The 12,376-nt window shown below is 38.4% G+C and overlaps 1 protein-coding gene across 6 annotated transcripts in view; it reads left to right on the top strand.

The window, feature by feature from the left end:
- Positions 1-12,376, top strand: part of MARK3 (microtubule affinity regulating kinase 3) — a 60,514-nt gene that overhangs the window by 13,949 nt on the left and 34,189 nt on the right. For all 6 annotated transcript variants that reach the window (XM_072428380.1, XM_072428375.1, XM_072428376.1 and 3 more), the window contains exons 2-3: positions 507-698; positions 3,136-3,189. In XM_072428380.1, coding sequence (XP_072284481.1) covers positions 507-698; positions 3,136-3,189 — 246 coding nt within the window. The remainder of the gene's footprint in view (positions 1-506; positions 699-3,135; positions 3,190-12,376) is intronic.

The following is a 12,376-nucleotide window of genomic DNA, read 5'->3' as shown; positions in this document are numbered from 1 at the left end:
CTTACTGATGTTTCCTTTACATCACAATTCATTATGTCTCTTGTCAGTAACAGTGGTGTAGTTTTCTGTAACCTCTGACACTTCCGGACTTCCCTCCTTCGCCTTCCTCTCCTCTGCAAATCCACCACGATGTCCGGCTTTGGTTTTGAAATTCTCATTTCAAGCATTTTGTGTGGGCACTAAAGTGTTAACTGATGAGCTTATGTAGCTTATTCAACATGGCAATAAAGTGGCAATCAGGAGGTTTTTTTTTATCAATGAAGCAGTAATAGTAAACAGTAGTGATTGAAGGTTTAACATTCATAAAAGTTCTGATAATGGCAGCTTAGTGCAACAGGGCATTCAGTAAATGCTTGAATTTCTGCAGAAGGGCACTTTGCTGGTGATCATTCTTGAATGATTTTGGGTCCTAAATGTGCTAGCATAAAATATCTTTTTTTTTTTAATTCTGTAGGTTGTGTATTGTATTCTCTTTAATAATCAGGCCCTTTTTTCTGTTTGTGCAGCATACTTCTCATGGAGATGGTCGTCAAGATGTCCCTACCCGCCCCAGCCGTTCTGGAGCCCGGAACAGGAATTCCATCGCCTCCTGTGCGGACGAGCAGCCCCACATTGGGAACTACAGGCTGCTGAAAACAATCGGCAAAGGCAACTTTGCTAAAGTAAAACTGGCTCGGCACATCCTCACTGGCAGAGAGGTAAATCGGATTCTAGCATTCCCCCTCCCCACTTTGGCAGAGCTGTGTGCTGTCCCTGCTCGTTTCATTCACTTTCATCCCCAGTATGCATTGTTATGTAACCAGGAGTAGAGTGCATGCATATTTCAATGTCGCTGTGCGCTGGAATGTTACTAAAGCATGTGTATTGTCAGTAGACCTCATTGTGCATTCACCACTGCAGTGCATTTGGGAACCCTGTGCTGTGCTCGCTCCAGTACACAATGAGCTAGTTTGCAGTAAAAGGTCAGGTCTGAAATATGTTGGATCCAAGATTTTTGGCCTGCCTCCTGAGAATGTGAAGCAATAGGATGCATTTTACTGTATTTCTGCTAATAAATCGAATGCCTGGAGAGGGTGGGATTATGCAGTCATTTGCATGCTGTGTAAATGTGGGCATGCTTGCTATTTCTTGGTAGCATTTAGGGGAACCCGCTGCCACCACAAATATAAATATTTGGGGCGGTGCCTAATGGTAAATGTTTATTATGTAAAGTGCCATAATATTCAAGTTTGTAGTAGGTACTGAGCCTAATGATATTGGTTTCCTGCCCCGGTCTTAAATTGCAACACATTTTAAAATATGCTTTAACTATGCTCCTTTGAAGATACGTGTTAATTGTGCCTCAGCAATACCTGGTGAAAAATTAAATGTGTTTGGTATGTGCTCTTTCTGTTAAATGAATGTGTTAGGCACTAGTGTGTCAACAGCCTTCTGCCTCTGATTGCTGTTCTGATGAGTATAGGAGTGGGATTTGGCTAGTGTGGTTTTACTTTGTGTTCCTTTTGTTTGTGGCTCTGACATAAAAAAAGCAAATCCCATTATCTACCAAGATTTCCCCCTGTTTTAGGTGTCAAACCTACTTAACATTTCCACCTGCTGATTTCAGAGGTGATAGGAATTGCATTGTCCAAGAATAACCTGCCTATCACAGAAATTCTGTCCACCACTTTGCTCCTACACGTTTTGTGTTCATCTATCAAAACATGTGCAATAATAGTTTGTAGTGTACATTTTCTGTGTTCTAAAGGTTTTGGCTAGAGTATCACTTTAAATTTCATGTCACTATGTATGTTGCAATCATGGCCACAAAAAAATGATCTGAATGGGATTGTGTAATTATGACGCCTCAGATAAAAATGGCATCTGGATTTACTGTTGCTTGATGATGACGATGATGACTCCGAAAGTGAACTCACAGCAGTGTTTTCTTTTCATTCCCTGTTCTTTGGCCCTCCCTTGCCTTCAATAACACCTCAATAACACTCTGTTCTGGGAAATGTCATTGTGTGCCCTGCTAATTGTTCTGATATCCAGTTACATTCCCAGGAAACGTCGCTAGCTTTCAGGAGCAACTTGTTTACAAAAATCTCTCTATGATAATTGTTTCAGAGGTTTGCCTGTACTGATTATCAACCAAAGTGGAAGTATAGTATTTTCTCCTAATGGATATGTGAAAGAGGTCAAATAGATTTCAGGCTGAATTTTTTTCTCCTTTTGAGTTGCCAGCAAATTTTACCTGGTCCTTTTCTATCTTGTTGGTTGGTTAGGAATGACTTGACTCCCACATTGATGTTAGAATGACAAAAAAAACAAAACTCCTAATTATGCAATTTAGGAGAAGGCTATGTGCCTTGGCCAGTAGTTTGCAGACTGGGTTTATCTACCTCGGCTTCTGTGGATAGGGTTAATTTTTGGCTGGTGTTTTACTTGTCAGTCAAGTAAAAGGACTTCTATGCAGCACTACAGTTACTGGTTCATTAGTAAATGTACAGAATTAGACCTGTCAATGTCATTCACAATCTGCAGATTTGAGCATGGTGGCAGGCATTAGGAAATGTCTTCTAACCAAAGTGCATTGTATCTTGTGAAATGAGCCACAAAGGTAGTCTGTATGTGCGTACAGTGCGAGATTCAGTAACTAAGTTGACCAGCAGTCTGGTTGGAGTTTTACAAGGAAGATGGGTATGTATATGGACTGGTGTGAGGTCTGGGTGAAAGATCTGTTGGGTATTTGTTTTAGTCGAGGGTTACCCTAAAAAATTTCCAAAGCACAACGTTGCGTACGCATTCCGTTTCAATGAAACAATTTCTTATGATCGTTTCCGGTGACAAAAGTGGTGACAGATAAACAAATACTTTACCCAATGCCTTCTGTTCTATGAGGAGGGAGGAGGAGAATGAACGAGCTGCACCCCGCTGTACTCTCCTCCGTTTACTTGTATTGCAATGGTTCATCTTTGGTTCAGATCTCATGGATCGACGTATATGTGTGTATATGTGTGTGTGTGTGTGTGTGTGTGTGTGTGTGTGTGTGTGTGTGTGTTTGTGTATGTATTGCCTATTGATAATTTTAAGGAAATGCTAAGCATAAGACTAAACTTTTCTCTTTTCTAACTTTCTCATGTTTCTTTACAGGTGGCAATAAAAATAATTGATAAAACACAGTTAAATCCAACTAGTCTGCAAAAGGTAAGGTATGATTTAATTTACATAATGTAATGCATGATTGATTTTATACAACCCCTTAACAGTGCTTGTATGGTAGAGAGCAGCAAAACAAGGTCACATTTGCAGAGGCTACACCTGTTGTCTGGTAATAGATGTAATGGCTTAGAGGAGGAATCTAGGGAAGATGGATGGGTTTTTTTTCTATCAAAGGCATTTGTATTTTTAAAAGTGGACACAAGTTACAAAGAACATCTAGGTGTAGGTATATTTGAAATGATTTGTTGTCTGTTCAGCTAGTTTTGTCACTTATATATATTCCGTATATCCTGGAATAAGGAATCTCTAGGTCTTGTTTGTTTCATTGCTACAGCTTTGTTTGTTATACACCGATTCATTAGTGTGGGCTCTGTTAAAGAATACTGTATATCAGATACCAATCTGGTGAAAGAAAACAAATATTTAGATGGGAAAACAGATTATACATATGTGGTTTTAATGGTTTGTCTTGAGGCCTTGCTAAACTCTGGTTCAGTGGAAGTACAACTACAGAGTCCATATATTGAACCCAGCTGCTTTAATTGTTTGGAGTTTGTCTTTTTTTTTTTTCTATACTCAGGAGACAGCCATCATGAATGTATAATGAGCAGCTATAAATCATTTGTTGTGAGTTTTTTTGTTTTTATAGATTGAAATACTTGAACACATTCATCAGTCCATCAATTTCCATGTGTTACACTAATCTGCCGGAGGTTATTTAGGTGCAAGGTAGTTGGTAGAACTGGTCATAACTTATGCTTAGGGCTGTTTAATGATTACCTGGTTTAGGCCATCCAAAGCCAAAATTGAATAGGACATAATCATTCTGAAATACTGAAAATCTAGGTATTTGTAACGGAGTACAAATCAAAAACCTAATGTTTAGCTTTGCACCAAGTCATACACCTCTTGTGCTCGTTGTGTCCTGCTAACAGTTTTAGGTTTTACAATTTCTCACTACCTACTCCTTATGTACACACATGGGGCCTGATTTAATAAAGCTCCATATATCAACAATACAAACACCAGGAAAATGTAATTTTTTGCTGAAATACAGAATACAATCTGCAGGGGGTCCCTAAGCCCACACAAAAAGTCCCGAATAGGTTTTTATTTTCTTCCCTTCTGTGTGCTTTGGGAAGATTTACTAATAATATTTTAGTATTCAAACTTTAATTTAGACTTGCAGTTGGAAACTAATAATGTTAATGATATAGGCAGTTATACTTTAATAAAACTCTCATGAGACCTTATGGTGACTCATATATAGGAAGACTTTAATGTGTTTCCTTTTCCGCTCGCTGTTTTGTGCTTCCTTTACAGTCTAATTCTTTGCGTCACTGATCTTGATGCCGAAACTGAAAGTTAAGCTAAACATGATCCTTTTGTGTGAAATCTGTAGGGGAGGAAGTGTGCAGGAGTTGCAGCAAAGGATCACATGCTTGTTTTTATGCGAGTAGGCATCACTTTTAGTTTAGTTATAATTCCTGAATAGTATTTCAATTTTTTTTAAAAATGCAAGAGGCAAATCCAATGTTTTGGTCTTTATATTTCTTGAGTTTTGTTTAGGTAAAACAATTCTCCCCTCTTTGTGAAGGGTACAAAGATTTCAGCAATTTTTTTTTTATCTGGAGCAAACTGGCCTTTGCCCTTAACCTACCCTTTCTAAACTATTTAGTGATCTGATTTTATTATATTCATTTGAGTTATTTAGTCTTCTGATAAGAAAGGGGGTGCTTTCTTATGATGTGGAAGGACTTCTAGGAAATGCAGTGAACCAATCGCATAGCAGGAGTAAGATAAGAAACACCACAACAAAATCTGACCCCACATCATTTTATAATTTACCAACCACCTCCTTCTCATCCTCATGACATGGGGTAGCTCAGAGGTAAATTTAGGTGTATAAAAGAAAAAGTTAACATCTCTATATATTTGTGTTTTTGTTTTTAATCCAACCGTATAAGTATCATCATTTGACTTCGTGCTGGTCTGTTTCAGTCCCTGTAAAGCAGAGCTTGAAGTTTATGAAGGAAAAGCAGCACTGAAGGTCAGATGATAGTGCTTGTTAGAGATCATAGTGACAGAGAGCTATTCAGACTTGGGCTTCTCTTTTGCTGTCTGTTCACAGGATGGAAGTGGTGGGGAAATATGTTTGAACCACAGAAGAGAAAGGTTAGGTGTCCTCCCCAGCCAGACAGCTATTCATTTTATCTGCTTGTTGTGCCTAAAGCTGAGCCTTAAAGTAAAAAAGATGTGCTCCTTGTTAGAATTTACTAATAGATTCTCTGTCTTGAAAGAAAGAAAGGCTGCTACTGCTTGCATCCTTCTAAAAATGTTACTTATTTGTTTTGCTGACCCATTGAATTTGTGTCATTGACCCAGGATATTTATAAGAAAAAAAAAAAAAGCTTCTGATATTTCTATCCAGATCTGCAAACTTATTTTGGGTCAGCCATGTATAAACGTCTAAACATCTTTACTAGGGCATAAAGGAAAATTTAAACATATCACAGGTAATACTTTACTGTAAAATCTGGATTTTTCCAAAGTCATTTATTTAGAAATATACCAAAATGATTTCTTCTTTCTTTTGACACCACCTGGCTTGTTGCCGTTTAGGTTCCTTATTTTGATAGCAGTCATACTACTGTTTGCATTTGTCTTCCTCTTAAAAAGATAACTCACTATTAGTTCATTATATCCTAAGGTTGGCAGATATCGGAGATTGTCAAGTATGCAAACATCAGTCAGCTGAGAGGTATACCTAATGCACATGGTGTAAAAAACTTTGATGCATCAACCCCTTCGATTCGTTGCAAAATCAGTGTTTGGTTTAATAGATAGATATGTAGGTATAACAAGCACTTCAGATGATTGCATTTGTTATTGTAGCCATAAGCAGCCCGCTATTAGGTGATGTATGAATAGGATGTGCCGCATCATCATGCTGCAGTGTTAGGTTTTTTTTATTTAAGGCCTAAAAAACTAACTTTAAAAACAACATTGTTCCAGGTGGTGATTGTTTTGTAGCAGCTTTTGCACTTTGAAATGTGATGTACATGCTTTTTCTTTACAGTGCTTTTCTGCCTTGTAAGTCTTTATAAAATCTTGCATTTTTTCATTCCTGTATCTGTTGCCTGGATGTGTGGAGCTTTGCATATTGCCTTACTCTATTGTTGGGGGTCAGCTGTCTTTCTCATCCCTGTAAAGAAAGGTAGGAAGAGCAGTTCCCATAAGAGGCAGTTTCCTCCCTGCTGCTGTTATCCTGCTGTCAGATCCAGCGCAGAATCTGTAAGAATAGAAGAAGGGGGATGGGCACAGGAATGCCGCTTTCAGACAAAGTCCTGTTCATGCCACAGTGCCACGGACCATAGGACATTTATCTTCTGTATAGACTGCTGATTCTGAACTTCTTAAGAACCCTGTTTAGAGGTCATGAAGTTGAATCACTTTCCTGTTAAAATCCTTTCTATTTAAATTACCAAGATGACCAAAGTGTACGTTTTAAAAACCTAGACAGTTTACCTTTGGATGGATAATCAGGTCTGCATTGGTGTTACTAGAGTTTGTTTCTAGGATCATTCCGCCACACTGGTCTATAAATTGGAAATTGTATGTCCAAAATCCAAACACCATTACCCTCCCAGGTAACCCCAAGTGTGACTTGGGGTAGAAAAAAGTTGCTAAAAGCGGTAACCTCGAGTCACACTCGGGGTAGGTAATTCTATGGGAGGTAATAGTAAATACAGTCTTACCTGATCCGCTGGCGTCCCGTGTTTACCATCGCCACGATCTTCGTCTTCTTCTCTCTTCCTCCGGCCGTCTTCCGCACCTGATGAGTCACCGGGGAGTTCCCGGTGACGTTGGTGCATGTGTACGTTGCTGGTGGGGTGGGAATTTCAAAATCCATTGTATTGCATTCAATATAAGATAACTGTATTGGATGCAATACATTGAATTTATATGTGTAAAAGCAGTTTTCAAGAACATTTATTTTACTGTGTGTGTGTGTAAAGAAATTAATTTTTAAAAAATTATAAAGATTTTTTAATTTATTCAATTTAATATTTTTACATGATTTTCTTTCAAACTTTTATACTCATACTATTATATTATACTGTAAAGTACATTTTCATGAAAAACAATGTACCGCTTTTAGACATATAAACCGAAGTTTTGCTCTAGCCTCTGATAAATTAGTACAGTGAGAACATGCGGTAGAAAAAAGCAGTAATGATGGGTAGAGAATGTAATGTTGGTGGGTACAGCAGTCACTAACACAGACTCTAACTTTAATACTCCTGCAAGTACAATAACACTATGATGCCCAGTAACCACGGTAGTAGAAATAGGCAGCTGGTCATCCTCTTTCTATCTGCACATGGTTTTTAGAGAATATCTATTCCGTTCAGATGTTGTAGAAAAAAACTGATTGACTTGTACTCTGGTCAAATTTGACCTAAATCTAAATCCCAGATCCAGTACTAATACTAATCAACTAAACAGCCTTCTAGCAAAGATCTGTGTTTTTTTTTTTTTTCTGTCTTCTCCTCTTTTCTCACTCTACAGCAGTTCAGTTGCTTACACTGTTCAGCCATAAAGTAGTTGTATTGAGGTAAACCAGCACTTCATCCCCAGGTGGGCTGGGGATTTGGACTTCAGAGTGCTGTTTCTGTGCCTGGTTGTTATATCAGATGCACTGGTCAGCTCTGAGATATTGGCCCTGATTTATTAAAGCTCTCCAAGGCTGGAGAGGATACACTTTCATCAGTGAAGCTGGGTGATACTGCAAAACATAGAGTGGATTTCTTCAAAGACATTTGCTATTTGTTAGCAACTGTTTTCAGTCCTGTACCAGATCCATTCTAGGTTTGTTGGATCACCCAGCTTCACTGATGAAAGTGTATTCACTCCAGCCTTAGAGATCTTTAATAAATCAGGTTGGTATTTATGGCCAAAGAGGTTCCAACTCTGTTAGTAGGGAAAATGCTCAAATCAAGTCTTTCAATGGTGTTCTTTAAATGTTAGGTCAATGGTCTGCTTGGTCACTATTGTGCGGATACCTACTTTATACAATTAACCATAGTGAATGATCTGTTTGGGTTAATTTTTTTTTTATGCAGGTTACCATGTTTTAGATAATGGAAACATCAATGAAATAAAAAGAACATTTTAACTATGACTTAGTACTAGGACAGTTATATACTGGAACATATAAACCTTCCTATAAACCTGTCTATACCTGATGACCGGTGTTGCCTCAGCTATTGCATAATGTGAAGTATTGTAGGTTTGTGGATGTACAGGATGCCATGTAATATCTAATCAAATCTGCACTCGTTTCAGAATGTCTGCTGTTAATTAACGCTGCTGCGTTCTGCCCAGTCAGCAGTGCTCTGGAATAATCTTGGTTTCTGTAATGTTGGAGGGGAGCAAAACTGTTACCTGTTAGATTGGTTGGAAGTTACAAGCCTGATCCAACTTGAGCTCTTTATGCTAAATCGATTAGGGGTGGCAAAAGGGAGCAGTTGAGACAAGTTTTTTTTTTTTCATTTTCTTTGTTTAGCTGCGAGTCAAAGTCCATTGTGTACCAATACAATATATTCATCGGGTAGACGCATGCTTGGCTAAAGGAGGTATTGTTGGGTTCCTTTTTATCCTCTCTCTTTGCTATTTTAAACCATTCAGTGATTGGTTACACTAGGAAATAAAGGCTCCCAGTCTCTAAAAGGACACCATTTGCTTCAGCCATGGGAACATGAGAGGTCTTGAAAAGGACAGTCTGTGTCATCCCAATGGATTGATGAGACCTCCCGGGGTAATTTGCATATAAACCTTCTGTAAGGGGGTTCTTCAGTCCTTCCAATTGCAGAAGTTTTGGAAACAAAAATGGATCCTGCCCTGCTATCCACAAGAACACATACACAATGGGTTTTCATAGCACATTGAGGTTTCACAGCCAATGATTAAAATATTTTCTTTTGCAAGTGGTTGAAAATAAAGTTGTCATTGTTGCTATATAGTAGTAGGTACTGTACTGTGTGCTTTTTTTCACAGCTGTCTGAAGGTAGGATTTAAAGCAGAACTAAAACCTTTATTAAAGCATTTTCCTATCGTGCAGGACCTTTTTTGTAGATGTCCCTTCTGCAATAAAATAGCCTTATCTGCCTGATTGCAGTATTTTTTAAAAAATACTCTCCTATCCCTGTGATTTTTAAGTTTTGGATTTCTTTCTGGAGAATGGAGCTACCTGAATAGACTTGAATATATTGTGAAAGCTTTATATTTTTGATTTAGCAGCTCAGTGTCCATCACTGGTTCGCATTGAAATATACAAGGCAGCAGATCGTGAACACCTTAGGCTGGGTCTACACGGACGTTGTTACATTCCTACTGTGTTTATAAGCGTTTTTATGCACATTTATTACCGTTTTAACGGTACGTTTAAACGCTGAAAAACGTCTATTCCTCGTTTGCTCACGGTTTCTTGAATTTTTACCGCGTTTCCCCGCGTCTCAAACGCGTTTACATTTCAAGTGCTTATAACCGCGGGAAAATGCCCCATTGAAATTTTCAAAGTTGCAAGCAACGTAAACATAAACATGCCTCAAGGAAACTTCTTGGGGTAGATTAGCCTATTGGAATGCATAGGAATTTCAAACATGGGCTTTTAAAGCCTCAGGTTATACGCTGGGGAAAACGTCCGTGTACATCAAGACTTAAAGTAGACCCAAACTTAGTCATTTTTTTTTTTTTTTTAAAGCTTTTCTAAACAATTTTTTCCCCTGAATGTAGGTTTAGTATAGGATTTTTATAACAAATTTTTTATTACCCCCCAGAAATTTATTGTAAATAAAATATATAATTTCCAATAACATGCTCTTTCTATGCGTGTCTTTATGCTATGGGCTTTCACTGCTGATCTTCTGTTTTTTTTTTTATTTATTTTTTTCGACCTTCCTGAAACTTTATTTTCTACATGCGCTAGGGCTGGCTAAGCACAATTTATCAGCTAATGTTGTAAATGGGAATAAGGGATTGGAGGAGACGGCCCCTCGGTGGGGTTCTAGTGCTGTGGTGGCTGCTTTAGGCTTCCCTCCTCTCCTCCTCAACCTGCACTGTTGTCAAAATAAACATTCGAGTCTCCACACTGCTGACATGACAAGCCGGTTGCCATGCTAAAAACTAGTGAAAGAACCTTATCTTGTTGGATTGCTTCTTCAGTTGATTAGAGGGTTTTGGTTATGGAATCAAATCTTAGACTAGGTTTACACATGCAATAATTGTTAGAAAACGAATGATTAACGACAGATTCACAATTATTTTGAACAATCGTATTGTGCACAATTCTGCACATGTTGTAACGATACGGTCGTTCAGATATAATCCACCAATAATGTACACATACTAGATGCGATCATTTGAACGATAGACAAAAAGTGACGAGTACCGGAGAAAGTGTACCACAGAACAATCCATGATCACTGAACGACCGTACACACAACAGATCTACCAGAACAGTCGTTGGTTTCCGGCGGCGTTCATCTTTCATTGGCGTCGCTGGGCTGGCGTTGTGCGCTTTTTTGTTAGCGATTATCGAACAATTGGTCATTAATCGTTCGTTTCCAACGACAATTGTTGCACGTGTGTACTTAGCCTTAGTTTGAAAGCAGGGGCATTGCAAACAACCTATGTTTGTGCCAGGGTCCATACAAGGTTTATTTTGTGTAGTAAAGGTATTTGTGGCTAAAATAAAGTTCCTGCAAAACAGTGCATTTGTATTACTGACATTTGATTGTAGTCCCCTTTAACAGAAGCCAAAGTCTCCTATAGCTGAACAGGACTGCTAATTCCATTGCAACCATGCGTTGAAAAAAAAAACCTTTTTCCATACTAATGGAAAAATCAAATGCTCAAAGTTTTCAAAGGTTGCATTTGGGAATAAAAGTGCAGTGCAGGCAATCAATTCTAGTTTTGATTCTCCCCTTATTGTCTCTTTAATATTTTATAAGATGTTCATCTTGTATTGCCTGACCGAGCAGATTTCCAGAACATAGGGTTCTGCAGGAAGTGAGGTAATGTGGAAAAGTTGAGTCTAGATTAGGAGATTTTAGGATGAGTGCTTATATTTTTTAAAAAGATTCTTTGTATAACATTTTGGTCTGTTTTGGCCTAAACAAGTTCACAAGTAAAGTCAACAGTTTATGCAAAAACATTATGTTCAGGAGGGATCAGTGTCTTTAAGCCTTATTCAGATGTGTGGTCTTAAACTGCATGATTTGCCCCATGATTGGATCAAAATGCAGCTTTGGATGAATGCTTTGTTGTGCAGTTGTGGTGCTCAGCAAGAGATTAAGCCATCTCCAGTCTTCTAGCATCCAAGTCGATGGTAGTGGGTGGCCAAGTAAGGTTGGTAAGAAGCTATGTTTTGTTTCTAGAAATTGCCCCTCAAACCACCACAACACAGCTGCACATGCACATAATAGGTCCCAACTACTCCAATATGGTTGAAATGGGAGCTATTGAGCGTGTGAGGGTAATGTCCTAAAATAGCCTGAGGATATCAGTGAACGTTTGTTACTGAATTATGTGGCTAACAGAATCTTCATGCTAAAGTGGTATTCTGTTTCCATGAATTTTAAACAATACATTTTAGCTTTACTGAATAAGGACAAAATGGGTTAGGTTCTGCGAAAGAAAAGCAAATTTACAAACTGCAGTGATGATGATGATGATTTAAGTGTAGTCTGGTCACTTTAGAAAATCATGAGAAAAACATTGCAAAGCACAAAAATTTTTTTGAAGGCCCTGTACAGACCCTTGGACACCCCCCTTCTGCTACCACTACCTTTTTAGCTTTTCCACCCCTGTTCCATTCCTCTGCCTGAGCCCTTGGAATTGCTGATGATGCTGGATGTGTGGAAGCGTGTGAACACCCTTTCTTATGGTTGTGTTCTATGCGCCTGCGCCTGAGTCCCCAGACCTAACAGGTCCAGTAGGATAGGAAAGCAGCAAATATAAAGCAGAACTATGGGCAATTAAAAATGACAAATAGCTGTTTTTGTATGTTTCCTCTTTATCATAGTTTAATCACTAATCGCCTGTGTATTCTTCCAGTACATATGATTTTCAGCTTATTTATATAATCTTGATTTGTTTGAGTTGTTTC

Source organism: Pyxicephalus adspersus, chromosome 12 (assembly GCF_032062135.1).
Source record: "Pyxicephalus adspersus chromosome 12, UCB_Pads_2.0, whole genome shotgun sequence".
Lineage (NCBI taxonomy): Eukaryota > Metazoa > Chordata > Amphibia > Anura > Pyxicephalidae > Pyxicephalus > Pyxicephalus adspersus.
This window is presented reverse-complemented; position numbering and strand designations above follow the sequence as displayed.